The sequence below is a fragment of the Phyllobates terribilis genome, unplaced genomic scaffold, assembly GCF_046119375.1.
Source record: "Phyllobates terribilis strain yellow unplaced genomic scaffold, ASM4611937v1 Scaffold_5__5_contigs__length_657084704, whole genome shotgun sequence".
NCBI lineage: Eukaryota > Metazoa > Chordata > Amphibia > Anura > Dendrobatidae > Phyllobates > Phyllobates terribilis.
Window position 1 is genome coordinate 639636149 of NW_027362765.1, and position 26967 is coordinate 639663115.

The 26967-nt window shown below is 43.5% G+C and overlaps 1 protein-coding gene across 1 annotated transcript in view; it reads right to left on the bottom strand.

Annotated features, from left to right (window-relative positions):
* LOC141273819 (protein ELYS-like) overlaps positions 1-26967 on the bottom strand; it is a 112316-nt gene that overhangs the window by 17879 nt on the left and 67470 nt on the right. Inside the window, exons 23-30 of the mRNA XM_073686199.1 lie at positions 19498-19629; positions 18176-18305; positions 15706-15853; positions 6155-6256; positions 5765-5966; positions 5372-5572; positions 4778-5159; positions 2380-2549 (exon numbers count right to left, since the gene is read on the bottom strand). Of these exons, the coding sequence (XP_073542300.1) occupies positions 2380-2549; positions 4778-5159; positions 5372-5572; positions 5765-5966; positions 6155-6256; positions 15706-15853; positions 18176-18305; positions 19498-19629 (1467 nt within the window). The remainder of the gene's footprint in view (positions 1-2379; positions 2550-4777; positions 5160-5371; positions 5573-5764; positions 5967-6154; positions 6257-15705; positions 15854-18175; positions 18306-19497; positions 19630-26967) is intronic.

The window sequence follows — 26967 nt, forward strand, 5'->3', positions numbered from 1 at the left end:
CCATGAATATTGGCCCCCTCCCAGGCTAGAAACACCAGCCGTCAGCCACCCCAGAAATGGCGCATCCATAGGATGCGCCAATTCTGGCACTTAGCCTCGCTCTTCCACGCTGCCCTGGTGCGGTGGCAGGGGGTAATAGGGCTGGGGTTGATGTCAGCTTATAATGCCAGCTGACATCAAGCCCAGGTTAGTAATGGAGAGGCGTCTATAAGACACCCCCATTACTAACCCCATAGTAAAAGTTAAAAAAAACACAAACACCCAGAATAAAGTCCTTTAATTGAAATAAACACACAATTCTTTATTGTTCTAAATTAAACCATACTTACCATCACGCCCATTCCAGCTGAAGCCAACGATCTCCTGCAATAAAAGTAAAATAATAAAGCAACCTCATCCTTACCTCTCCATGGTTCCCAGGACCGATCCAGCTCTGCTACATTCACATGACAGGCTGGACCGCAGCAGAACGCTGCCATCCAGCCTGTCATCCCGCAGACACTGAGAAGCGCAGGCATGCTTGCGCTCTGCAGTGTCTGGCTGTGACGGCATCCAGATGAGCCGACAATGAACTCAGCTCACCTCCTGGACGTCCGTCACTGACAGCGTGGGAAACTTCTACTGCGCATGCGGGGAGCAGGAGAATTTTCCCACGCTGTCAGTGACGTGCATGAGGTGAGCCGAGTTCATTGGACATGATCTCGGCTCATCTGGATGCCGTCACAGTCAGACACTGAGGAGCACAAGCATGCCTGCGCTTCTCAGTGTCTGCCGCATGGCAAGCTGAACGGCAGCGTTCTGCTGCGGTCCAGCCTGTCATGTGAATGTAGCAGAGCTGGACCGGTCCTGGGAACCATGGAGAGGTAAGGATGAGGTTGCTTTATTATTTTACTTTTATTGCAGGAGATCGTTGGCTTCAGCTGGAATGGGCGTGATGGTAAGTATGGTTTAATTTAGAACATTAAAAAATTGTGTCTTTATTTCAATTAAAGGACTTTATTCTGGGTGTTTGTGTTTTTTTTAATTACTTTACTAGAAATTCATGGCGGTCATGTCTAATATTGGCGTGACCCCATGAATTTCGGGCTTAGGGCCAGCTGATAATGCCAAGCTGGCCTTAACCCCTTTATTACCCAGTGAGCCACCGCACCAGGGCCCTGGATGAGTTGGGTACAGCGCCAGAAGATGGCGCTTCTATGAACGCGCCATTTTCCGGGGTGGCTGCGGACTGCAATTTGCAGCGGGGGGGGGCCAGAAAGCTTGGGCCTCCCTGCGCTGCAGATTCCAGCCCCCAGCTGCCTAGTTGTACCTGGCTGGACACAAAAATAGGGCGAAGCCCCACGTCTTTTTTTTTTTTTAATTATTTCATGAAATAATTAAAAAAAAAAAGGGCTTCCCTATATTGTTGTGTCCGGCCAGGTACAAATAGGCAGCTGGTGGTTGGGGGCAGCCCGTTCCTGCCTGCTGTACCTGGCTGGACACAAAAATATGGCGAAGCCCACGTCAACATTTTTGGGAAAAATTAATTACAAAATTAATAATAATTTAGGGACTGCATCTTTATTAACCCCTCAATTGTCATTTAGTGTTAAAATAAAGGATTTTTTAAAAAGAAAATTGGCGTGGGATCCACCATCATTATAGTCTCTAGCGGAGGTTAAGCAGACGGATGGGGCAGATGTTTGAAGTCTGGGAAGGGGGTAATACCCACGGAGCTTCCCAGGCTACTAATATCAGCCCCCAGCTGAATACCTAGCCTTTACTAGCTATTAGAATGGGGGACCCCCCCAAAAAATGACGTGGGGTCCCCCCTATTTTAATATGTTTATGAGTGACAGTTTTCCTGCTATATACCTGCATGTCATAAGAATTTAAATTAAAAAAAGGACCATGTTAAATTCAAATCTGTTTTTTTTTAATTTTTACCGGTGTTTGGTATGCGTTGGAAAAGGGGTAGTCTTATACGGTGAATATATCCTAAACTCTATATTTTAACAGGAAAGTAGGGGGGTCGTCTTATACACCAGGTCGTCTTATACGCCGGAATATACGGTATATATATATATATATATATATATATATATATATATATATATAAAAATAAAAAAATATTATGATTGCTTTTAACTAAACTGTAACTATGTCAATATCTTATGTTTTTGTTTTCCTTTCCCTGTTTGGAAAAAAAACAAACGGAAAGCTCTAGGTAAAATGGTTTTGTTTAATAAAAAATGAACAAAAAAAACCCTGTTAGAAATTAATTTTACATAAAAAAAACAACAACAACAAAAAAAAAGATAGACAATGCATCGAAGCCTAACTTTTTCTCACACTTCTACAGTAAGCTTAGAAGCAAACTGTGGTAACCATTATCATTACCTGAATCTCCGCAAAGTGAGAAAATAGGGGTGCGATAGAAGGAATTTCCTCAACAATTAGAACATTCTCCTCCATAATTTGCAGCTCAGATTCATGCTCTTTCTTTTCTTGACCAAGATTTTCAGAATGGGTACTCTCAATTTCTTCACTATCATGAATACTAATCACAGCTGAAGAAAAGAAATATAATTTTTTTTTTTTTTTTTCAAAAAAAGGGCCGCCATTCAAATACATACAAGCTGTTAATACTGAGAAGTGCAGATACCCCTGTCCATTTTACCATTTTCATTTCTAATCTTGTAGAACAGGGTTCCCCAACTCCAGTCCTTAAGGCCCACCAGCAGATCATGTTTTCAGGATTTCCTTACTATTATTTTGACCGATTGTAGTGTCATTATATGCGGTGGTTTCACATGTACCGACAACAAAAATGCAGCATCAGAACACAGCGTTTTGAACGCAACAAAAATATGCTGCATTCAAAGTGCTGCTGAGTGCTGATCGGAGGGACATAGCAGCTAATGAACCAGCAGTGAGATGTTATTTAATGGCCAGGGACCAGGCACCTTCCCAGGCTAAAAATACCAGCTCACAGCAGCCGCATAATTTACATGAATAGAAATGCTAATTAAGACTGGGTGAATGTGACTAGCTTTTGATGTACAAAAACGCTGTAAAAAACGCATGTAAAACACCAAGGTTACTTACCGGTAGCCGTTTTTTCCTGAACCCATGACAGCACACCTTGAGAGGGTTCCGCCCCACCAAGGACAGGAAACTGTCTGAAATAAAAGGGCGGTACCTCTCTCTCGCTTCAGTTGGTTTCCTGTCCTTGATGGGAACCTGTCTGTGGAAGAAAAGAATGCTGTACCTGGATCTGTTCCGGTTTGAAAGAGCGGGCATCGGCCTGTGCACCGGGTTCCAGGCTTCAGAATCGCCGTCCAAGGCGCAGCGGTCTGCGGGTAGCCGGAGCCCTGCTCACCGCCTGCGCACGCTCGGACACGGCCCCAGGGAACCATGGCGGCGCTTCTGGAGCCTGGAACCCAATGCACAGGCCGGCGCCCGCTCTTCCACACCGGAACAGACCCAGGTACAGCATTCTTTTCTTCCACAGAAAGGTTCCCATCAAGGACAGGAGACCAACTGAAGCGAGGGAGAGGTACCGCCCTTTTATTTCAGACGGTTTCCTGTCCTTGGTGGGGCGGATCCCTCTCAAGGTGTGCTGTCATGGGGGAGGGGAAAAAAAAGCATGTAAAATCTGCATGTAAAATTTCTGCCACACCTCATTTAGTGACGCAGCGGTCCAGTGGGCGCAGCCTTGCTTCATACACTTGTATGGAGCGAGGCTGTGCCTCATCTCGTGACGCAGTCGTCCAGTGCGTGCAGCCTTGCTTCATACACTTGTATGGAGCGAGGCTGTGCCTCATCTAGTGACGCAGCTGTCCAGTGGGCGCAGCCTTGCTTCATACACTTGTATGGAGCGAGGCTGTGCCTCATCTCGTGACGCAGTCTTCCAGTGGGTGCAGCCTTGCTTCATACACTTGTATGGAGCGAGGCTGTGCCTCATCTAGTGACGCAGTCGTCCAGTGGGCGCAGCCTTGCTTCATACACTTGTATGCAGCGAGGCCGCGCCTCATCTAGTGACGCAGCTGTCCAGTGGGCGCAGCCTTGCTTCATACACTTGTATGCAGCGAGGCCGCGCCTCATCTAGTGATGCAGCCGCTCTGACCGTGAGTATGCAGAACACCCATTGTAGTCGATGAGCATGCTGACATCAATTTTTTGTGGACCGATTGCTTGCAAAAAAAATTGAAGACAAATATACGGATAGAAACATGTCTGCTTCTGATCTAATTTGTACATCAAATTTGTCCCCTAAATGGATCCATACAAAATAAAAGCGAACCCTCGGATCCATGTGCTAGCTGTTTTTTTTACAATTTGATGGAATGGGTAGGGAAGCTTAATTTCTTTCACTTTAGCATACAAGAAAACTGAATGCCAAAACAGAAGGTGTAAATAATCACATTGAGAAAATGGATGAGAATTGAAAAACTGATATAGTCTGGCTTTTTTCGTGCACAAAAAAAAAAAAAGAGGGGGACTCTAAATTAATTCTTAGTCTTATTTAATGCTCATGCAGAGGTTCTTGAAACTTGGTCTGAGCGCAGACCATAATGCACAAGTTATCTGCGGGTCTCACACCTTGATATGAACAACCTCATAGGCATAAATGTAGCAGAGGAGATATAATTACATTGCTAATTATGGTAAAGATTTCCTCCAAAGCCACATGTCAATCTCTGCCGCCTCTATACAATGGTGTGTGAGTATTTTATGCGCTGCACTACCTGCAATCAAACATGAGCACACACAGGACATCATGGATGTGACATACCTTTCTCTGGTGTCTCCAGGGCTTCCACAATTGGGTGGTGGACATCTCCAGTTACTAGCACACGGTCCAGCTCAGCATGTGGCTGCTGTTCACTACCTGAAGAATTCACAGTTGTTGAAACCACCTTGTCCTCAGGTGTTGGAGCATCATGATACTCTAGTGTTGTCTGGTTAGACCTTGCAGACACATTGCTTGCGTCTTGGCTAGCCTCCATTTTGCTTGGGCTTCCATCTTGAATTCCAGATGAAGATTCATCCATTTCATCATTGTCTGTATTAGCATCATTTTCGGTAAGCATAGCCACTCTTTCTGCCCACATAGTGTCTTGACCAGACTTCAGAACAGGAGAAATTCTGGGCTCTTCTTGCTCAGTTGACAAAATCTGTTAGTAAAATATTGCTTAGTATTAAAAAAAAAAAATGATGTGACAAAAAAAGAACTAGAGGAAAACTATTTAAGGTGTTAACGAACACAATTTTTTTTTTAACATGACATAAAAAGGTGCTCAATTCATAAATGTTAAAAACAGTGTAATATACTTACGTTAAGCATGCCCACATCAAATCAGACCACTATGCATAATGCGAGACTTACCCCTTTACTAAATTTCTTGCTAATTTGCTCCATAAAAGAGATTTTTAGTTCTCTGGACCGTAAAGGAGGTGTAATTGATCTTCCAGGGGAAACTGAAGGAGAGGCCAAAGGAGTTGTGTGTGTACTGGACCTCAGAACAGATTGGAGAGTGCGTGCAATATAGTCAGAAGCCCTTGTGCTTGCCATCAAGGCTTTTGCCTTCTAGAGAGAAACACACAAAAAAAACGTTACTACAATAAAATTTGATGAGCAGCATCAACAAATGAACAGACCGTAGAACAATTGTTAGGACTCAAAGCCCGAGTAATTAATGGAGTAGAGCATAAAGCTATTATGCGATGCATCTCAATCCTTTGCTAAACAAACTAAAAATGTATGATGCTGAACCCTTACCTTTACCACCAGAGGTGTCTGCAGCAAGCTAAACTCCGATGCTTTGGAAAGGTTTTTTATCGGTGTAGATTTGAGAAGACTTGATTGGACAGGGCTGGAAGTCAGCAGGAAAGATCTGCAAGGTGTTTTGTAACGGACATTTGCAAAATCTGTGCCAAAGGAGGGTTCTGCCAGGACAGGGTGGACGGGAGAGTCCAACAGCCTGTAACATACAAACAACTAGGTTTATAAAAGGCATCACAATTACACATGATAAAAAAAATGCTGTAACAATTAACAAGGTTGGTCCACACAGGACATAACTGATTACGGACGGGGAGCCCTTCTGTGTGTACAAACCAATCCAAAAGCACAGTAGGCAGCAGCATGGAAAAAAAATGTACCACTAACCTGGAGTCTCTTCTAGTTTTCAATATTGGTTTACCAACAAAAGCATCATGTATTTCCATTTTGGCATCTTGAGAAACTGGACTTGGGCTTTCATCTGTCAAACTGAAGAGCAGAAAAATCACATTCAGATATTTCCATCTCTAATAGGGTTATGGAATGGAAAAGTAATTAAAGAGTTTTTTCATAAATGGACAACCCACTATTAAATGGTCCCAGAATGGTGCTGCACAAAAGGAAAAATATCTATCTTTTTTTTCTATTTCTATTTTATTATTATTTCCTTATTTTATTTCCGCTTTACTTTATTTTTCTACTCCCTTTCTTTTACCTTCTGGTATTTTCTCGGCTTTATTTTACCTTGGCATTCTATCTTTTCATTACTTCCCCTATACAACTCATTCCACATATCCACATACACACGCCAGGAAAATATTCTCCATTCTCTCCTGTGGGAGGATCTCACTGCAGGGGGCCATCTTCTTAAGTGACCACTTGAGACATAGTGATATGTCACCTCTGGTCACATGATCTCCACCTAATGCTCCATTAAGGCGACACGTGTTGTGCTGGAGCGCAACGTCACATGTCATTAGAGGTCACACGCCTTAAACATGGCGCGGCCCACATTATCAGCTTTCTAGATAAAGCAGCAGATAACACTTTGCGCTCTACGCACTGAAAGTTATGCCATTCCTCAGCGCTGTTGCCACAGACCTTGTGCTATGTCTTTTCTCTCAGTCCTGCAATCTAGTAAAATAATAATAATCTTTACTTATATAGCGCCAACCTATTCTGCAGCGCTTTACAATTCAGAGGTTCACACACAACAGTCATAAGTAACATAGCTAAACATAATACAATAATTAAAGCAAAAATAATAATGACCCTGCTCGTAAGAGCTTACAATATACAATGAGGTGGGGGGTGACACAAAGTGCAGGGGCCTATTTACAATAATCGTCCAGCCATCTTGAGGGGATGAGGGATAGATAAAGGCTGCATGAGCTCGTCACCAGCCAGAATCTGTAGTGCTTTTGGGTTCGGTGGAGACTTCGGTTTGGAGAAATAATGAATGGGCTATAAAAATATAAAAATACCGATTAGGGAACGCGATAGGCCACACTAAACAGGTGTGTTTTTAGGGAGCACCTAAAACTGTAAGTTGTGGCTCGTCCTACTTTCTTGGGGTAGAGCATTCCAAAGAATAGGTGCAGCTTGGGAGAAGTCTTGGAGCCGGGAGTGGGACGTATGGATTAGTGCGGATGTTAGTCGATAGTCGCTTGCGGAGCGTAGAGAACGAGTAGGCTGATAAACAGAAATGAGGGAGGAGATGTAGGGGGGTGCTGCACTGTGTAGAGCTTTGCGGGTGAGAATAAGCAATTTAAATTGGATCCTATAATGTATAGGCAGCCAGTGCAATGACTGGCATAGAGCGGAAGAATCTGAGTAACGATTAGCCAGATAGATGACCCTGGCTGCAGCATTAAGGATGGACTGGAGAGGGGAAAGTTGAGTGAGGGGGAGGCCGATTAATAGAGAATTACAGTAGTCAAGGCGGGAGTGGATCAGGGCAAAAGTGAGGGTTTTTGTGGTTTTCAAGGAGAGAAAGGGGCGGATTCTAAAGATGTTCTTCAGGTGCAAGCGACAAGACCGGGCAAGAAATTGTATATGGAAGGTGAAGGAAAGATTGGTGTCAAACACAACGCCCAGACAGCGCGTCTGCTGGCTCGGCGTCATTGTGGTGCCACACACAGAGAGGGATACGTCAGATTTAGGGAGGTGAGTAAACGGTGGGAGCAGAAGTTGTTCAGTTTTAGAAAGGTTGAGTTTCAGATAAAGAGCGGACATGATGTTGGAAACTGTGGACAGACAGTCACTGGTATTCTGTAGTACAGTGGGGGTAAAATCGGGGGATGAGGTATATAGTTGTGTGTCATCAGGATAAAAATGTTACTGAAAGCCAAATTTGCTGATGGTCTTTCAAATTGGGGCAGGGTAGAGAGAGAAGAGAAGTGGGCCAAGGACTGAACCCTGAGAAACCCAAAAAGCAAGAGGAAGGGGGGAAGAAGTGGAGCCAGCGAATGATACACAAAGAGCGGTCAGATTGATAAGAGGAGAACCAGGAGAAAGCAGTGTTTTTTAAGCCAACTGAGTGGAGCATACAGAGGAGGTGGTGGTCAACGGTGTCGAAAGCTGCAGAAAAGTCAAGAAGAATGAGCAGAGAGTAGTCACCGTTACGTTTGGCTGTCAGAAGGTCATTGGTTACTTTGAGGAGTGCAGTTTCTGTAGAATGTAGAGGGCAGAAGCCGGTCTGTGATGGGTCTAGAAGAGAGTGAATGGAGAGGTAAAGGGTAAGGCGGGAGTAGACCAGGCGCTCCAAGAGTTTAGAGATAAAGGGGAGATTGGAGACTGGTCTGTAGTAGTTTGTGCAGGAAGGGTCAAGAGAGGGCTCTTTTAATAATGGAGTAATGATGACATGTTTGAAGGAGGAGGGGAAGTTACCAGATGAGAGGGAGAGGTTGAAGATTTTAGTTAGGCGAGTAGTGATGACTGAAGAGAGAGACTGGAGTAGGTGTGAGAGAATAGGGTGCATGGACTGGCATGAGAAGAAGAGAGGAGCCTGGAGACTATTTCTGTGATTGGGTCAAATGTGGAGAGTGATCCAGAGGAGATGTGGGGAGGGATGGGAGTCACGGAACATGGTGGCTGGGAGCTGATTTCCTGATGAATGTTCTCTGCGAAGTAGGAGGCCAGGTCCTCAGCACAAATGTCCGTGATAGGGGCCAGCACTTTAGGACTGAGGAGGGAGTGAAAGGTGTCGAAGAGTTTTTTTTGGGTTGCTGGATAGTGAAGAGATCAGGGTGGTGAAGTATGTCTGTTTGGCAACGTGAAGAGTTATAGGTTTTTAACAAATTCATAGTGGATAAAGTTTTCCAGTGTGCGAGTTTTCCTCCATAGGTGTTCAGCACTCCTAGAGCATCGCTGGAGAAATCGGGTTTGCGGCGTCAGCCAGGGCTGTTTTACTTTGTGTTTAGAGGTTCTGAGGGTGAGGGGCGCTACTTGGTCCAGGGTGCTTCTGAAGAGTGTCATTGTAGTGGTTTACAGCCAGATAAGGACAGGAAAAAGAGGAGATTGGGGACAGTGATGAGTGAAGGGAGTCTGAGGGTTAATGGCTTGTAAATTTCTGAATGTGTGATAGGTAGGAGTGTGCTGGGGTGGGCAATGATTTGTGAGCGTGAAGGAGAGACTGTTATGATCAGAGAGGAGAAGAGGGGAGTTATCTAGGTAGGGGATTTTACAAAGCCGTACAAAGACCAGATCAAGGGAGTTTCTGTTGTTTTGTTTCTCAGAGGATGATATTCAGATGCGATTCCAACTTATTCTTTGATTCATGCGTTTCTGGCAATTCTGGTTGTTCTATATACGCTCTGTTTCTGGATGATGTGACTGGCATAGCTCATAGCAAGCTACAAAAACATTAATCTACAGTGGGTACGGAAAGTATTCAGACCCCTTTAAATTTTTCACTCTGTTTCATTGCCATTTGGTAAATTCTAAAAAGTTCATTTTTTTTCCTCATTAAAGTACACTCTGCACCCCATCTTGACTGAAAAAAAACAGAAATGTAGAAGTTTTTGCAAATTTATTAAAGAAAAACTGAAATATCTCATGGTCATAAGTATTCAGACCCTTTGCTCAGTATTAAGTAGAAGCACCATTTTGAGCTAGTACAGCCATATGTCTTCTTGGGAATGATGCAACAGTTTTCACACCTGGATTTTGGGATCCTCTGCCATTCTTCCTTGCAGATCCTCTCCAGTTCCGTCAGGTTGGACGGTGAACGTTGGTGGACAGTCATTTTCAGGTCTCTCCAGAGATGCTCAATTGGGTTTAGGTCAGGGCTCTGGTTGGGCCAGTCAAGAATGGTCACAGAGTTGTTCTGAAGCCACTCCTTTGTTATTTTAGCTGTGTTCTTACGGTCATTGTCTTGTTGGAAGGTGAACCTTCGGCCAAGTCTGAGGTCCAGAGCACTATGGAAGAGGTTTTCATCCAGGATCTCTCTGTACTTGGCCGCATTCATGTTTCCTTTAATTGCAACCAGTCGTCCTGTCCCTGCAGCTGAAAAACACCCCCAAAGCATGATGCTGCCACCACCATGTTTCACTGTTGGGATTGTATTGGGCAGGTGATGAGCAATGCCTGGTTTTCTCCACACGTACCGCTTAGAATTATCACCAAAAAGTTCTATCTTCATCTCATCAGACCAGAGAATCTTATTTCTCATAGCCTGGGAGTCTTTCATGCGTTTTTGAGCAAACGCTATGCGGGCTTTCCTATGTCTTGCACTGAGGAGAGGCTTCCGTCGGGCCACTCTGCCATAAAGGCCCGACTGGTGGAGGGCTGCAGTGATAGTTGACTTTGTGGAACTTTCTCCCATCTTCCTACTGCATCTCTGGAGCTCAGCCACAGTGATCTTGGGGTTATTCTTTACCTCTCTCACCATGGCTCTTCTCCCACGATTGCTCAGTTTGGCTGGACGGCCAGGTCTAGGAAGACTTCTGGTGGTCCCAAACTCCTTCCAATTAAGGATTATGGAAACCACTGTACTCTTAGGAACCTTGAGTAATGCAGAAATTCTTTTGCAACCTTGGCCAGATCTGTGACTTGCCACAATTCTGTCTTTGAGCTCCTTGGGTAGTTCCTTTGAGCTCATGATTCTCATTTGGTCTGACATGCACTGTAAGCTGTGAGGTCTTATATAGACAGGCGTGTGCCTTTCCAAATCAAGTCCTATCAGTTTAATTAAACACAGCTGAACTCCACTGAAGGAGTAGAACCATCTCAAGGAGGATCACAAGGAAATGGACAGCATGTGACTTAAATGAGCAAAGGGTCTGAATACTTCTCACCATGTGATATTTAAATTTTTCTTTAATAAATTTGAAAAAATTTCTACATTTCTATTTTTTTCAGTCAAGATGTTGTGCAGAGTGTACTTCAATGAGAAAAAATATGAACTTTTTAGAATTTACCAAATGGCTGCAATGAAACAAACTGAAAAATTTAAAGGGGTCTGAATACTTTCCGTACCCACTGTACATGATACACTATAATTTATGGGATTTATACCCTACCATGCTATTAAAATACTCTGCCTCCCTATTTAATAATCTACTGAGCTACCACTGGGCGATAGTATGTAATAGTAATGTACTTTTTAATTATTATTCTACCGCATCCCAAAGCCAATTGGGAATTATGTTCTTACATTTCTTTGTATCTCATGCATACCAGGTATATACTTATACTTGTTATGCCTCATTTGTTAAATTTTTGATTATTTTGTTTTCTTTTGTATCTTTCAGTATTGATAAATGTCTAATTTTAGACAGAAGTGTCAATTTTTTTTTTTTTTTTTTTTACAGTGGATTGCTTTTCTAAATAAAAAGTATTGTTCATCAGCATTTACCCTGGAGTGCCAAGTTCTTTGTAACACTGTTCACTAAACGTACTTCGCTTTTCTTTTTCCCCCACACTTACTCTACTACCATGTTTGTATATACCCTTACAGTTTTTGTTCCACTAATACTCACTCCTTTGCTATCCCCTAACCCCAGCATCCTCTATCCAAATAATAATCTCTCAATCCCTCTTACCTCCCACCTGACCTCATCTGCAGACCTGCTCCTCAACCTCAGATCTCGCCTACTAAAAAATAAAACAAGCCGGCCTCTTTCCTTTCACCTGCTTTCTTGCACTCTGCTTGTCCTCACTGCTGGCGACATATCTCCCAATCCTGGACCCCCACACAGCTGTTACCTCCCTCTTATGCCCCCTCATATCGCTGCCTACATAATATGAACTTCCGCAATCTCTCCTACATTAAACCCGTCCCGACGTCCACCCCCCTGCTCCCCCTCTCTGGAGCACTCTGGAATGCCTGCTCTGTCTACAATGAGCTCCATGTGATTCATGACCTCTTTAACTCTCGCAATCTATCCTTCCTGGGCTGACACCCTCCGACACTGCCTCCCCTGCTGCGCTGTGCTACAGCGGCCTCCACTTCACCCATACTCCTCACCCTGGTAACAGGCATGGTGGAGCAGTGGGTCTTCTTTCTACCAACTGGACCTTCAACCCAATATCACCTCTACAGTCCCTAAACCTCCCTTCTTTTAAAGTCCACATTGTCCGCATCTACTCTCTCTCCAACATCCAAGTGGCCGTCATATACCGACCTCCCGGCCCTGCCACTGCCTTTATTGAACAATTCTCCACCTGGCTTCTTCACTTTTTCTCTGCTGACATTCCCACCATCATCATGGGTAACTTCAACATCCCCACCGACACCCGCCAGTCAGCAGTCTCCAAACTCCTGTCGCTTACTTCATCTTTTGGACTTGGTCCTCCTGAGCCACCCACACAGATGGACACTCACTAGACCTCATCTTCACTCAACTCTGCTCCCTATCTAGCCTCACAACCTCCCCTCTCCCATTATCTGGCCACCATCTACTCACGTTCTCATCCCTGTCCTCTTTACCTGTCACCCATGTCCAGCAACCATAACACCCCCGCAGAAACCTCGCACATCTAGACACTCACACACTCTGACTCTATTCTACCACTAGCATCCATATCTTCACTCCACGACACAGTCAGCGCCACTGCTTTCTACAATGCCACTCTCACATCAGCTATTGTCGCGGTCGCCCTACTCGTGCATGGCAGAGTGCGACAAATCAAAAGAAAACCCTGACACAATAACCTCACTAAAAAGCTTCGGCAAGTGTCCAGGGTTGCGGAGCGGTGATGGAGGAAAAACACATTCGAAAGATGACTTCACTGCATTCAAACACGCAACACTCGCACTCAAATCAGCCCTCACCTCTGCTAAACAGGCCCACTTTACATCCCTTGTATCTTCCTTATTCTACAAACCCAAACAGTTATTCAACACTTAACTCCCCTCCTCCGCCCAGCACTGTCCCCTCCGACCTCCCTAATCGCTGCTGAGGACTTTGCCACACACTGCAAAAATAAGATTGACCAAACAAGGCAAGTCTTTATTGTTCGACCACCACAAACTCCTTTGTATACCAGACTAATGCCCTTACGCCATAACCACCCTCTCTATCATCAATGAAGGTGAACTTCCTCATCTCCTCTCCAAATCACACCTCACTACTTGTGCACTTTACCCCATCGCATTCCACCTCCTCCCCAACCTCACCACCACACTTATTCCATCCCTAACCCATCTCTTCAACCTATCACTAACATCTGCTACCTTCCCCTCTGCTTTCAAACATGCCACAATCACGTCTATCCTCAAATAAACATTGATCGACCCAACTGCTAAGTCCAGCTATCGCTCCATATTGCTGCTCCCATTCGCCTCCAAACTCGTTGAACAGCAGTTCACGCTGAACTTTCCTCTCATCTAACTCTCTTCGACGACCTACAATCTGGCTTCTGTCCTCACCATGCCACTGAAACGGGCTTGACCAAAATCACTAACTTACTTATAGCCAAAGCTAACAGACAATTATCAATACTCCTCCTTGATTTGTCATCTGCCATCTACTACAAATCCTCTCTTCCTTTGGCATCAAAGACCTTGCCCTCTCCTCATATCTTTACAACCACACATTTAGAATCTCCCACTCTACCTCCTCATCCGGCCCTCACTCTGTTGAAGTCCCTCAAGGCTCTGTCCTAGGACCCCTACTCTTCTCCATCTATACCCTTGGCTGGAGACAACTCAAATTCCCATGGCTTCCAGTACCATCTGCACGCTGACTACACTCAGATCTACCTCTGCTGTCCAAAATCCCTGAGTATCTATTTGCCATATCCTCCTCCTCTCGCTTCAAGATTAATGTGGATAAATCTGAACTCATTATCTTTCTTCCATCTCACATATCTTCCCCACCTGATCTATCTGTAGTAATAAACTACATCAAGCTTTCCCCCGTACCGGAAATCCGCTGCCTCGGAGTAACCCTTGAATCTGCCCTATCCTTCAAACAGCACCTGTCGCCTCCAGCTTAAAAATATTTCCAGAATCCGTCCTTTCCTAAACCCTCAATCTACTACATGCTTGTGCATACCCCATCATCGCCCGCCTCAACTACTGCAACATCCTCCTCTGTGGCCTACCTGATAACACTCTTGTACCTCTCCAGTCCATCCTTAACTCTGCTGCCTGACTAGTTTATCTCTCTCCTCGCTACTCTTCTGCTTCCCCTCTTTGCAAGTCCCTTTACTGGCTCCCAATTCCCCAGCATATCCAGTTCAAACTTCTACTAACACTGACATACAAAGGCATCCATAACCTTTCTCCTCCGTACATCTCCAAACGAATATCCCGATATCTTTCCTCACGTAAACTCCAGTCCTCCCAAGACCATCTTCTCTCCTCCACACTCATTAGGTTTTCACCCAATCGCCTAGAAGACTTGTCCCCAATATTCCCCATCCTCTGGAAATCTGGCCCCAACACGTTCGATTAGCCATCACATTCGGATCCTTCAGACAGAACCTGAAAACCCATCTTTTCAAGAAAGCTTACAGGTTGCCATGACCTTGCTTGCTGCCACCTCACCAACACCAGAGCTACTGCAACCCCACGAACCTACTGTCTCCTTCCCCATCATCCTGTAGAATGTAAGCCCGCAAGGGCAGGGCCCTCTTCCTCCTGTACCAGTCTATCATTGTTAGTTTCTTTACTGTAAGTGATATGTATTTTGCATGTAACCCCTTCTCATGTACAGCACCATGGAATCAATGTTGCTATATAAATATTTAGGGTAGAATCCTACTTGAGCACACACGAAGCAGGACGGACACTCATCTTCATGTCTCCTGAGGTCACATGACTGCGGCAGTCAATCGGTGGCTGCAGATTGTAGTCAATCAGTGGCTTACATGAGTCATGAGACATTGTTCATCAAGACACTGGCGGAGTACACAATCTATGAGCAATGCAGATCCAGGAAGTAGAGAATTTTTTAATTTATGGGGCCAGCAATAAAGGAGTCTTTTAATGGGCAACCACTTTAAAAAAAAAGAACAAAAAACAACTTTTGTTTTAAACAAGTCAGTTAAAGGGGTTGTCTGGTATTGGAAAAATATATATTTGCAATGCATGTATGCACTTAAAATATGTATTTAAAAAAAAAAAAAAAAGGCACACTCACTTTCCAGCACATTACATGTCCAGTCCAGGCTGACTGCTGCAGTCAGGGGACCAAGAGCACTTCATAAGAGAAACATACTTGAATGATATTTCTATATCAGACAACCCCTTTAATGTCTCACTATTCTATTAATTTATACCATTTGAGTTTTACATGACTAAGCAGAACAAGACAAGTCTCTTGACTACAGCTACAGAACTCTACAGAAATGGTCTCCTACCAAAAGCATTTTAATGTCACTGTGCCACAAAAGATACATTTGTTCAAACATAGAAGAGCTTAAGTACTGTGTAGGAATGGGAGTACCATAAATGGATTCTCAGATGAAAGCCCAGGCACATTTCTTACCTTTTATAAGGAGAGAAGTCTCTACTCTCACTAGCTGCAGACACTTCCTTTATTTTCAGCAGCACGTTACGGATAAAGTCAGCTTCGGTAATCACACTCCCTAAGGGAGCCGGTTTTGCAACAGTAGATAAAGGCGTAGGTCTTGTCACTAGAATAAACAAGAAACTGTTGCTTAGTGTTGAATATTTTGGATATGTATTTGTATTTTAACAATGGTAGAGTAGTCAAACCTACAGACATTACAGGCCGTTATCAGGTGACAACTCTGCTGCCCACTAGAACTGTCTGCCGTCACCATGTAACGGAAGACTGCCGAATCATGACTGAGTGCAATCAGCACAAATTAACAATTCTCCTATATTCTAAACAAGAGTGGGTGGTCATGTGCCAACTTCATTGAGAGTAGTGGCCGAGAGAGTCACACCGGCTGCAACTATGCAAATTGTATAAATACCCAATTGAAAGGGAAATTGTGGCAGAGTGCGCATTGTAAACTTATCACAATTCGGCAGTGTGCAGTCACAGACTGCAGAATTCTTTTTAGCCTGGAAAACTCCTTTAATACTATTTCATCTACACTGACAAATCATCTGAAGAATGATGAATAATGAAGCCTCTTTTCTGGCCTTCATAGGACACCATAGTCAGCAGCTATGACGTCACCAGCTCCTTCCGCCCGTGTGGTTACCAGGGATGCTACGGGACGGAGTGCCCTGGCTCTACATAGCACTTATGAGATTACAGCTCCCTGCTTTACTGCATGGCCCAGGACCTGACAGCAGGTAACTGTGGGCTTCGGAGTACGTACAGGGGAGTAGACACCCCGCACTCTTTACTTACCAGGAATTCACGCCTCTAATCAAGGGACCAGCCCCACTAACTGTATGCTTTTACTAAGCACCGTATATTCATTCTTACAGACTATGAGCTATTTAGCGGCATAGCAGGCACGTTTCCAATAGCAGCAGCATTTCTTACCATGCAAACTTTAAACAGAGAAACATTATATTTATTAACGCTTTGCCTAAATATCATATATAGCTTGTCTCCTTAGGAATATTATTTTATTGTCCAAGTTAATTTCCATTGTGAAATTTGTTTAATATAAATTCTAGATATTACTTTCTGTTTTGCGTGCTCCTCTTTTCTGCTACCTCCAATCAGTGCGACAGTACCATCTATTTATGACTATTTACGGGCCGTCACACAGGACCCGTGCTTCTGGCTGCAGCCTAGTATTTCTTCCTTACCATCTCCTTTGGCGCTAGTATATGTTGATACTACATTTCTGTTTATTTTATGCATTCATTTTTGTATTAATAGGCAGACGACAATCCATAATGTTCCTGTCTTAGCATTTACACATTGGTCTATGGGCAGAACTTTTGCACATAAGAATTGAACACTATTTATCAAGCTGGAGATGAAGGTCATATGCGCAGTCCCACTATATATCGCTTTATTTTCACTGAATACGCATTGCTCTTACCTGTACATTATACATTTGGTAGTTCCATTAGTCATCTCTGACACATGCATATTGTTTTTATTTGTACGTCACACGTCGGTGCCCCTAACAGACCCATGTGGTGTATTGATCGGTCATTTCTTGCAGAGCTCAGATCAGACCTGGAGCGAGGGGTGGAACATTTGAGGCTTTATATTACTTATGTGCATCAGTGCAGAGCCAGATGTCAGTCAAAGTGCTGTGAGCTGTGACTGGCCGGGCACACCTGTATGTATGGCTTAAAGTCAGCGACTCCCTGGAGTAATATAGTTCATTTTCTCTAAGAAGCTGCACTTTCAGGACAAAGGAGCTTTAAAGGGGTTATCCACTACTTAACATTGATGCCCTATCCGTAGGATAGAGCATCAATGTATGATTGGCTGGGGTCCCGCACGCGGCACCCCTGCCGATCGGCTGTTATCGGTGTCGGTGGCAGGTGTCGCCAGCCGGAAGTCTCTACCTGCAGTGCCCGCCGCTTGTAACTGCACATCGGCCTCCCGATGAATGGGAGGAGGATGTGCAGTTACAAGCGGCGGCCACTACAGACAGACAGCCAAGCACCGCAGGCAAGGACTTCCGGCCGGCGGCCGCTGCACTGATGACAGCTGATCGGTGGGGATGCCGCGTGCGGGACCCTGGCCGATCATACATTCATGCCCTATCCTACGGATAGGGCATCAATGTTAAAGCAGTGGGCAACGCCTTTAAGTCCTGCCCAGCCTAACTTGCAGATTAACGCTATATTGCCAGGTTTGTACCATTATTAAATGTGACAGCATCCCTTTAAATGTTTTTTAAACAGCTGTAATAGAAAGTAAGCAAAGTAACCTCAAGTTCATCTGACTTGAAAACTATGAATTTCCAGCAAATGCCAAAGCAATTCCAATATCTGTCCCCTCAAAATTAATGAAGGTGAAGTTAATAAGATATTACATACAGCCGAAAGCTACAACTTTCAGTTACCTTTCTTCCAAACAATAGAAGGATAGGATCTGGCCAGAGTTTGCTGCACACTTGGGAGTATTTTGACATAGCGATCCACTATAGAGTTTCTGGCAGCTCCTCTTTCCAGCTGGCATCTGTCAAAATCATTCTGCACAGAAAAGAAAAAGTATAAAAATACATCCATAGCTGAACACATTTTTCAGATACTCTCCTCACGAAATGCAACGTAATCTTTACATAGCAAAATGACTATGGGGGATTGCTTTAGCCAACAAATATTACATAATTAATAAACCTGCTGATTGCCAAAATTGTCTGTGAGGTCTGCGTATGACTCTGCAATTTAGTTTTGGAACATACTTGCAGAATCAGCAGCTGCATGGAGATGTGCAGCAGCAGGAATGGAGAACTGCCCGTAAAGAAGGCAGAAATTACATGATCGCTGTATACATTGCTGAAAAAAGCAATGTATACAGATCAAACAAAAAGTTTATAAATTAAATGAAAAAAAGGGGTGATACGAGCGTTGCAGAGTATGACAGGCAGGTAAAGTCATCAACAGAAATTATTAAAGGAATACAAGGCTACATGTTTCAACATTGGACTGATTTCTTACTCAAGTCAGGGATGTATGCCATTTAGGAAGCCGTAATATCCCATTACACTTTGATCCCAGCGATTATATGACCAATTAGTGTCGGGAAGGAGCCAGATCAGATCGAGATGAGCTTTACAATGCATTGATGCGATAGATTTGCTCTGTAATGGGGGATAATATGCCAAGCCAACAATTAAAAAAAATAATTTTTTTTTTAATGATGTTAAAAAATGTGTGAAACACAAAATAAAAAGATATTTTACATAATTACATAGGTTGCAAAAAAGACCTAGGTCCATCAACCTTCTTCCACCAATTGTACATTTTGTCACTAAATTAACTATAACCCACAAAGTTACGTGTATCAAGGAAATCATCCAGCCTTGTATAAAAGCTGTTATAGTGTCTGCCATTACTACCTCTTGTGGTCGGGCATTCCACAGTCTGACTGCTCGGACTGTAAAGAACCCTTTCCTATGTTTCCTGAAAACAGACACCTCCAACTGGGGGTGAAGCTGCAAGCATCTATATACAGTATTTAAAAGGGGCATTATAAGGCATGTATTCGGCGCTGGCACCTCACCATCTCAGTGTTAAGATAGAACAGTCAGAGAAACTATTTTTGAAAAGGAGAGATAGCCCTTCCAGTCCTTAAAAGACAGAACTATGGAATCACTTTCACTTATTGTTATTACTTACATATATATTCATGATACTCTTTAAAATGAAACAGAGGACTTACTAGGTGATAATTGTTCAGTGACTGGTTTAGCCGCAAAGCTGGTATGTAATTTGCTCTCTGTAAATGATGTACCAACAAGATCTCTTGATTTTGAATACCTCCGTTTGTGCGCAAATATGTATGCAAGTAATCCTATAATAAAAATAAAGATTTATTAAAGCATAAGGCAAAAGGAAACCTTCACGTTCTGTCTGAATCACTGTTCCTACCGGAACAAAAGTGACAATTCTAAAAGAAACGTTGTATAATCGCACAGGGAAAATGTCCTACAATTTGTGGCAGTTAACCTTTTCCTGTCACAGCCAGTTTTAGCATTTCTGAATAGGCCATATAAAGTGTTTTTCGTGACACTGTGCTTTATTTCAGGGGTAAATTTAGGTGGATATGTCTTGAAAACATCTGAAACTTTAACCCCTTAACGACTGCCGATACGTATTAGAACGGCAGTTGTAAAGGGGCCTTATTCCTGATTTGGTTTTAAAACAGCGATTGGGAATAAGATTGTAGTGCTGCCCGTCGGCTGTATGCGACAGCTGACACCCTGCTATAATCGGCCCTGGCCGCTTTTGTAACTGATCGGGCAAATTAACCCCTCAAATACTGCTGTCAATCGCAACAGAGCTATTTAACTGGTTGTAAGGGGGTTGCAAGATCCCCTTTGTAACCATGGGACCCACAAAATGAAAACTGCGGGTACCGATGGTTATCATGGTACCTAGAGGTCATCTGATGACCCCAGGGTACGATGGTCCGTAAGATCTAGCTATAAGCCTGGTCTCACAAGCACACTCAGTGACTCACTGACCGTCTCATGCACTGCAGTACACGAAAAATGATACATGTCCCACAGTGGGACGAAGTACAAAGAAAAGTGAAAAAGTAAAATAAAATATGTAAAAAACACACACAAAAAAGCACACCCAAATCACAAAAAGTCATTTTGCCACTCAAAAAGCAGTGTTTGTGAAAAAAAACAACCCAAAAACCCCCACAATTTTTAACACCGTATCCAGAACGACCCACTTTATAAAACTGGTACGTTATTTATTCCTTATGGCGAACGGCGTTAAGAAAATAAAAAAAACACCAAAAATGACACTTTTTCATCATACTGACTCACAAAATTTTTTAATAAAAAGCTTTCAAAAAGTCATATGAAGAAAAAAAGAATGGTATAAATTAAAATCGCCAAACCGTCCCGCAAAACAAACAAACCGCAATATGGCTCATTCAGCAAAAAAAAAAAAAAAGTTACAGTTCTCAGAATATGGCAATGTAAAAACTAATTCATTTTTGTAAAACATTGTTTTTAGTGTGTAAAAATAGCAAAGCATAAAAAAAACAATATAAATCTGGTATCTCTGTAATCGTACCGACCCAATGGACAAATCAGTCTTATCACTTACCACACAGTGAACAGCGCAAAAAATAAAAAACAAATAACTAAATTACTGTTTTTTGTTCATTGTGTCTGAATATCTGAATAAAAAGCAATCATAAAACATCATGTGCCCCAAAATGGTAACAAAAAAATCTGTAACTCGTCCCCCAAAAGAGGGATTTTTGGTACTCACTGTAAAAGCTCTTTCTTTGAGCCTTTATTGGTGGACACAGGTAGCCATGAGTGTATGCATCTGTCGCTGGGAGGCCGCTAGGCAAAAAAAAGAATTAGCTCCTCCTCAGCAGTATACACCCATCGACTGGCACAAAGCTCGTCAGTTAGTGAACAAGCAGTAAGAGAAGCAACAAACAACCGAACTATATACAGGCCCAACAGAGGCACATAGGCCCAACATAGGCATAAACCAGGGAGGATGCTGTGTCCCCCAGTGAAGGCTCTAAGAAAGATTTTACAGTGAGTACCAAAAATCCCTCTTTCGTTATTGCTTCATTGGGGGACACAGGTAACCATGGGATGTCCTAAATCAGTCCCAAGGAGGGAATAGAATAACTGCCAAATCAGCTTGGACGGCAGGCGACCGCCGCTTGCAGAATCTTCATACCTAGGCCAGCATCGACCGAGGTGTAGATATCTACTCTGTAGAACCTTGTGAAAGTGTAACGAGATGACCAGGTATCAGCTTTGCAAATCTGGGTTGCAGAGGCCTGTTGGCAAACAGCCCAGGAAGCCCCCAACGCTTGGGTGGAGAGCGCTCTTACTCCCGGAAGGGGTGGCCTGGGTGTAGCGCGATATGCCTCCAGTATAGCCGAGCGAATTAAGCGATGGGTAGATTTGTAGCAGGGAGATCCTTGTGATGACCCTCAGATGACAAACAAGGTGTCAGAACATCTGAATGAAGAGGTCCTTGATAGGTAGACACAGAGCTCTGCTCAGGTCCAGCTTGTGAAGGGATCGTTCAAGGGGATGAACCAGAGATGACCAGAAAGAAGGCAGAACAATGTCCTCATTGATGTGGAATAAGGAGACTACCTTAAGAAAGGAGGAACTGGCCTGAAAACTACCTTGCCCTGATGGAGAATGAGAAAAGGAGAGCGACTAGAGAGCTGCCAGCTCAAACTCTTCTGATGGACGTGATGGCTACCAAAAAGGCAACCTTCCAGGAAAGGAATGACGACAAGATGTCATGGATAGGTTCGAAGGGGGATTGCTGAAGGACGCTTAGACCAGATTAAGGTCCCAAGGGCCTACAGGAGGGCAATATGGCAAAGCCAGGCGAGCAACTCCATGGAGGAAGGTGTTGAGCTTGGGACGAGAAGCCAAATTCCGTTGAAAAAGAATTGAGAGTGCAGAGATCTGAACCTTGAGAGTACTGATAGAAAGCCCGGAGTCGAGTCCCAACTGGAGAAAAGCCAAGATGGATGGAAGAGAAAAAGACATGTGAGCAGAAAAGGTTGTTTTCACACCATCAAAAAAAAAAAAAAAAAAAGGCCTTCCAAGTCCGATGTTAAATGCGTGAGGACGCGGGCTTTCTTGCTCTGACCATGGTCTGTATGACCTAGGATGAAAAACATGCTTCTCTCAAAACCAATGCCATTAAATTCAGAGACAGAGAATTCTGGTGGAAGAGGGGACCCTGAGAGAGAGAGAGTAGGTCTGGAAGTTTCCAGGGTACATCTGCGAGCAGATCGACTAACTTTGCATACCAGGCCCTTCTGGGCCAGTCTACAGCCACCATGATTACTGGGACTCCCTCTGCCTTGATCTTCTTGATGACTCTCGGGGTCAGTGGCAGAGGCGGAAAGAGGTAAGGAAGATGAAAATGAAATCATGGAATGAGCAGGGTGTATTAACCGACTGCCAGAGGGGTAGCGAGACCTGGCTACGAAGTGAGGCACCATTAGATAGACGTCGGTGGTGCCCCATCTGTGACAGATCTTATCGAACATGATGGGGTTGAGTGTCCACTTGCCCGAGGAGAGTCTGATGACTAAGGAAGTCGGCGGCCCAATTGTCCACCCCCAGAATGTGTACTGACGATATTGCTGGCACGTGTCACTCGGCCCAGACCAGAATCCATGAGACTGCAGTCATAACGGATTTGCGGCATGTTAAGCCCTGTCGGTGTATGTATGCCACGGCTGTGGCGTTGTCTGATTGAATGCATACTGGATAACCTGCTAGGAGATTTTGCCAGTGGAGAAGGGAGATGTAGAAGACTCCATCAGCCAAAAAATAAAAAAAGTTATAGCTCACAGAAAAAAGCGATACAAAAATTATTTTTCAATAAAACACTCTGTGTAAAAGCGCCAAAACATAAAAAAAAATCTATAAATGTGGCACTGATGTAAACGTACTGACCCAAAGAATAACGCTGCCTTATCAATTTTACCACATGCGGAAATGCATTTAAAAAAAAAAGCGTCTTTTAGTGTGTGACAGCTGTCAATCATAAAAATCTGATATGAATCTTGTATCGCTGTAATAGCACCGACCCGAAGAATAAGGTCATCTAATCACTTATACCGCACGAGGAACGGTGTAAAAAATAAACGCTAGGGTTAGGGTTGGGATTTTTTTAAAAGTGAAAAAAAAAAAAAAAAAAAAAGATGATATGGTGACTAGTGTTGAGCGGAAGTGCTCACTACTTGAGTCTGCATCGGGTGCTCAGGTATGCGCTGAGTATCGCGGATGCTCGAGTGACATGCTCAAGTCTCCGCCCCATATGCTTTGTGGCCAAAAAAAATGTTGCGTGGATTGCCTGCCATGCACGAGTGGTCCCTGCATGTTTTTTTTTTTTGGGTGTCTAACAACCATGAAACATGCGAGCGGGGACTCGAACATGTCACTCGAGCACCCGCGATACATGGTGCATACCCGAGTACTCAAGTAGCGAGCACTTGCACTTAAGACTAATGACAGCTTGATGACCTAATGTTATCAAATTCTGCGTCGTACCTCTAAGTTCAAAATGTTCACTATACCCCTTGATAAAATCCTTGAGGGGTCTAGTTTTCAAAATGGGGTCACTTGTGGGGGGTTTCCACTATTTAGGCACATCAGGGGCTCTCCAAACACGACATGGCTTCCACTCTCAATTCCAGCCAATTTTGTGTTCCTTTCTTTCTGAATCCTGCCGTGCGCCCAAACAGTGGTTTTCCCCCCACATATTGGGTATCGGAGTGCTAAGTAGAAAATTGTACAACAAATTTTGGGGTTTATGTTTTCCTGTTACCCTTGCGAAAATAAAAATTGTCGTCTAAAGTAAAATTTTTGTGAAAAAAAATAAAAATGTTCATTTTTTTCTTCCACATTCCAAAAATTCGTGTGAAGCACCTGAAGGGTTAATAAACTTCTTGAATGTGGTTTTGAGCACGTTGAGGGGTGCAGTTTTTAGAATGGTGTCCCTTTTGGGTATTTTCTGTCATAAAGGCCCCTCAAAGTCACTTCAATGTGAGGTGGTCCCTAAAAAAAATGGTTCTGCAAATTTTGTTGGAAAAACGAGAAATCGCTGATCAACTTTTAACCCTTATAACTTCCTAACAAAAAAAAAAATTGGTTCTAAAATTGTGCTGATGTAAAAGTAGAAACGTGGGAAATGTTATTTATTAACTATATTGTGCTACATATCTCTCTGATTTAAGGGCATGAAAATTCAAAGTTTGAAAATGTCTTTTTTTTTACAAATAAATGCAAGTCATACTGAAGAAATTTTACCACAATCATGAAGTACAATAGGTCATGAAAAAACAAACATTCTCAGAATCAGGGGGATCCGTTGAAGCGTTCCAGAGTTATTACCTCATAAAGTGACAGTGGTCAGAATTGTAAAAACTGGCCTGGTCATTAATGAGCCGACCACCCTCGGGGGGTTAAAGAATCTGTCACCAAATTTTTGCTATGTAATCTGAGAGCAGCATGATTTAGAATTTGGAAAATTAGAAATTTTGAAACTCAGAATTTACTGCCATGGAGCCAGATAGCTAGGTCACAAAAAAAATAGTTAAGCATTTAAGACGTTAACATAATTTTTGCAACATTTTTTTATTTTGCTTGGCTGTTAGAAGGCTTAAAAGTTAAGCAGCAATTTTTTATAGACATTTACAAAATCTATTTTTGAAGTGACTGAGGGGCATTTATATTGGAAACCCTCAAAAAGTCATACCATTGTAAAAACTGCATGACTCCAAGTGTTCAAAACTGCAGGAACTTTCTTAATCTTTCAGGTGCTTAACCCATTCACCACCAAAGCCAGGTGTCCCCTTGCTGACCAGGCAACATTTTTCAATTCTGACCGATGTGTGGCAATAATTCTGGAATGTGACACCATATCTCAGTAATTATGACACATATTAGTGGTAAATTTAGGTCAATATGCTTTGCGTTTGTGAAAAGATTGGAAATTTGACAAATTAAAAAAAAAATTTTTTTCAAACTTTTCATTTTTATGCCTTTAAAAAAAGATTGTCATACCACTAAAAATAAACTAATATTTGCCACATGTCTACTTTACATAAGCAACTTTTTTCTTAAACAATTTTTTTTTGTTACGTTAGAATTGTTAAAAGTTTATCAACAATTTTTCATTTTTCCAACAAAATAAAAAATGTTGGTTTTGTAAATTAAGTGACTTTGAGGTGCCTGTGAGACAGAAAATACCAAAAAGTAACACCTTTTAAAAACTGCACCCCTCAAAGTCTTCAAAGCCACATTCAAGAAGTTTATTAACTCTTTAGGTGCTTCGCCGGAATTAAAGCAATATGGAAGAAAGAATAAATACAATTGTAAATTTTTCCCACAAAAATGTTGCTGTTGTCCCAAATGTTTCATTTAAAATCGAGAAAAAGGAAAGAATGTACCCCAAAATTTGTTGCAATTTCTCCCAAGTACACAGATACTATGTGGAGGAAAACTACTGTTTGGGCGCACGGCAGGGCTTGAAAGGGATAGAGCAGAGGTCCCCAACCTTTTTTGCACCAGGGACCGGCTTTAAGCAAGACCAGTTTTCCATGGCCCGGTGGGGGTGGGGGCGGGGCTTTGGTCATATGGGGGTGGGGTTATGGAGGGGTGGAGCTGTATGGGGAGGATGCTGGCGGGACCTCGGTGTACAGCGCTGCTAAGTAGCAGCATTGTACATTGAGCGTCAGTGTATACAGCGCTGCTGCTTAGCAGCGCTACACACTGAACACCGGTACCGGGAGCCGCGTCACTGAAGCCAGTCTGCTGCCCCAGCACGCCCCACATAACATGTTCTGCCGGGGGCGTGTCAGTGAGGAGAGCCTGCCGCCCCACCCCGTCAGGAACACACCATGCTGTGCAGGAGGGCCGCGTCACTAAGACCCGCCCCGTGACGTACAACAGGTACCATGCTGTGCTGTGGAGGGCTGCGTCACTAAGACCCGCCCGACGCCCCACCCCGTCCTGCATAATGTTCTCTGCCGGGAGCTGCGAGCTGTCACGGCTATGGCAGAAAACATTATAAATCCATAATATCTATTGTAAATTCTACAATAGCTCAGAAACCGGTGAATCGCTCCACACAGAATAGTGGCCCCCATATAAGGCTCCATACGGAATACTGGTCCCCATATAACGCCCATACGGAATACTGGCCCCCATATAACGCTTCATACGGAATACTGGCCCCCATATAAGGCCCCATACGGAATACTTGCCCCCATATAAGGCCCCATACGGAATACTTGCCCCCATATAAGGCCCCATACGGAATACTGGCCCCCATATAAGGCCCCATACGGAATACTGGCCCCCATATAAGGCCCCATACGGAATACTGGCCCCCATATAAGACCCCATAGGGAATACTTGGCCCCATATGGAATACTGGCCCCCATATAAGGCCCCATACGGAATACTGGCCCCCATATAAGGCCCCATACGGAATACTGGCCCCCATATAAGACCCCATACGGAATACTGGCCCCCATATAAGGCTCCATACAGAATACTGGCCCCCATATAACGCTCCATACAGGATACTGGCCCCCATATAACGCTCCATACAGGATACCGGTCCCCATATAATGCTGCATGCAGGCTGTTACCCCCCA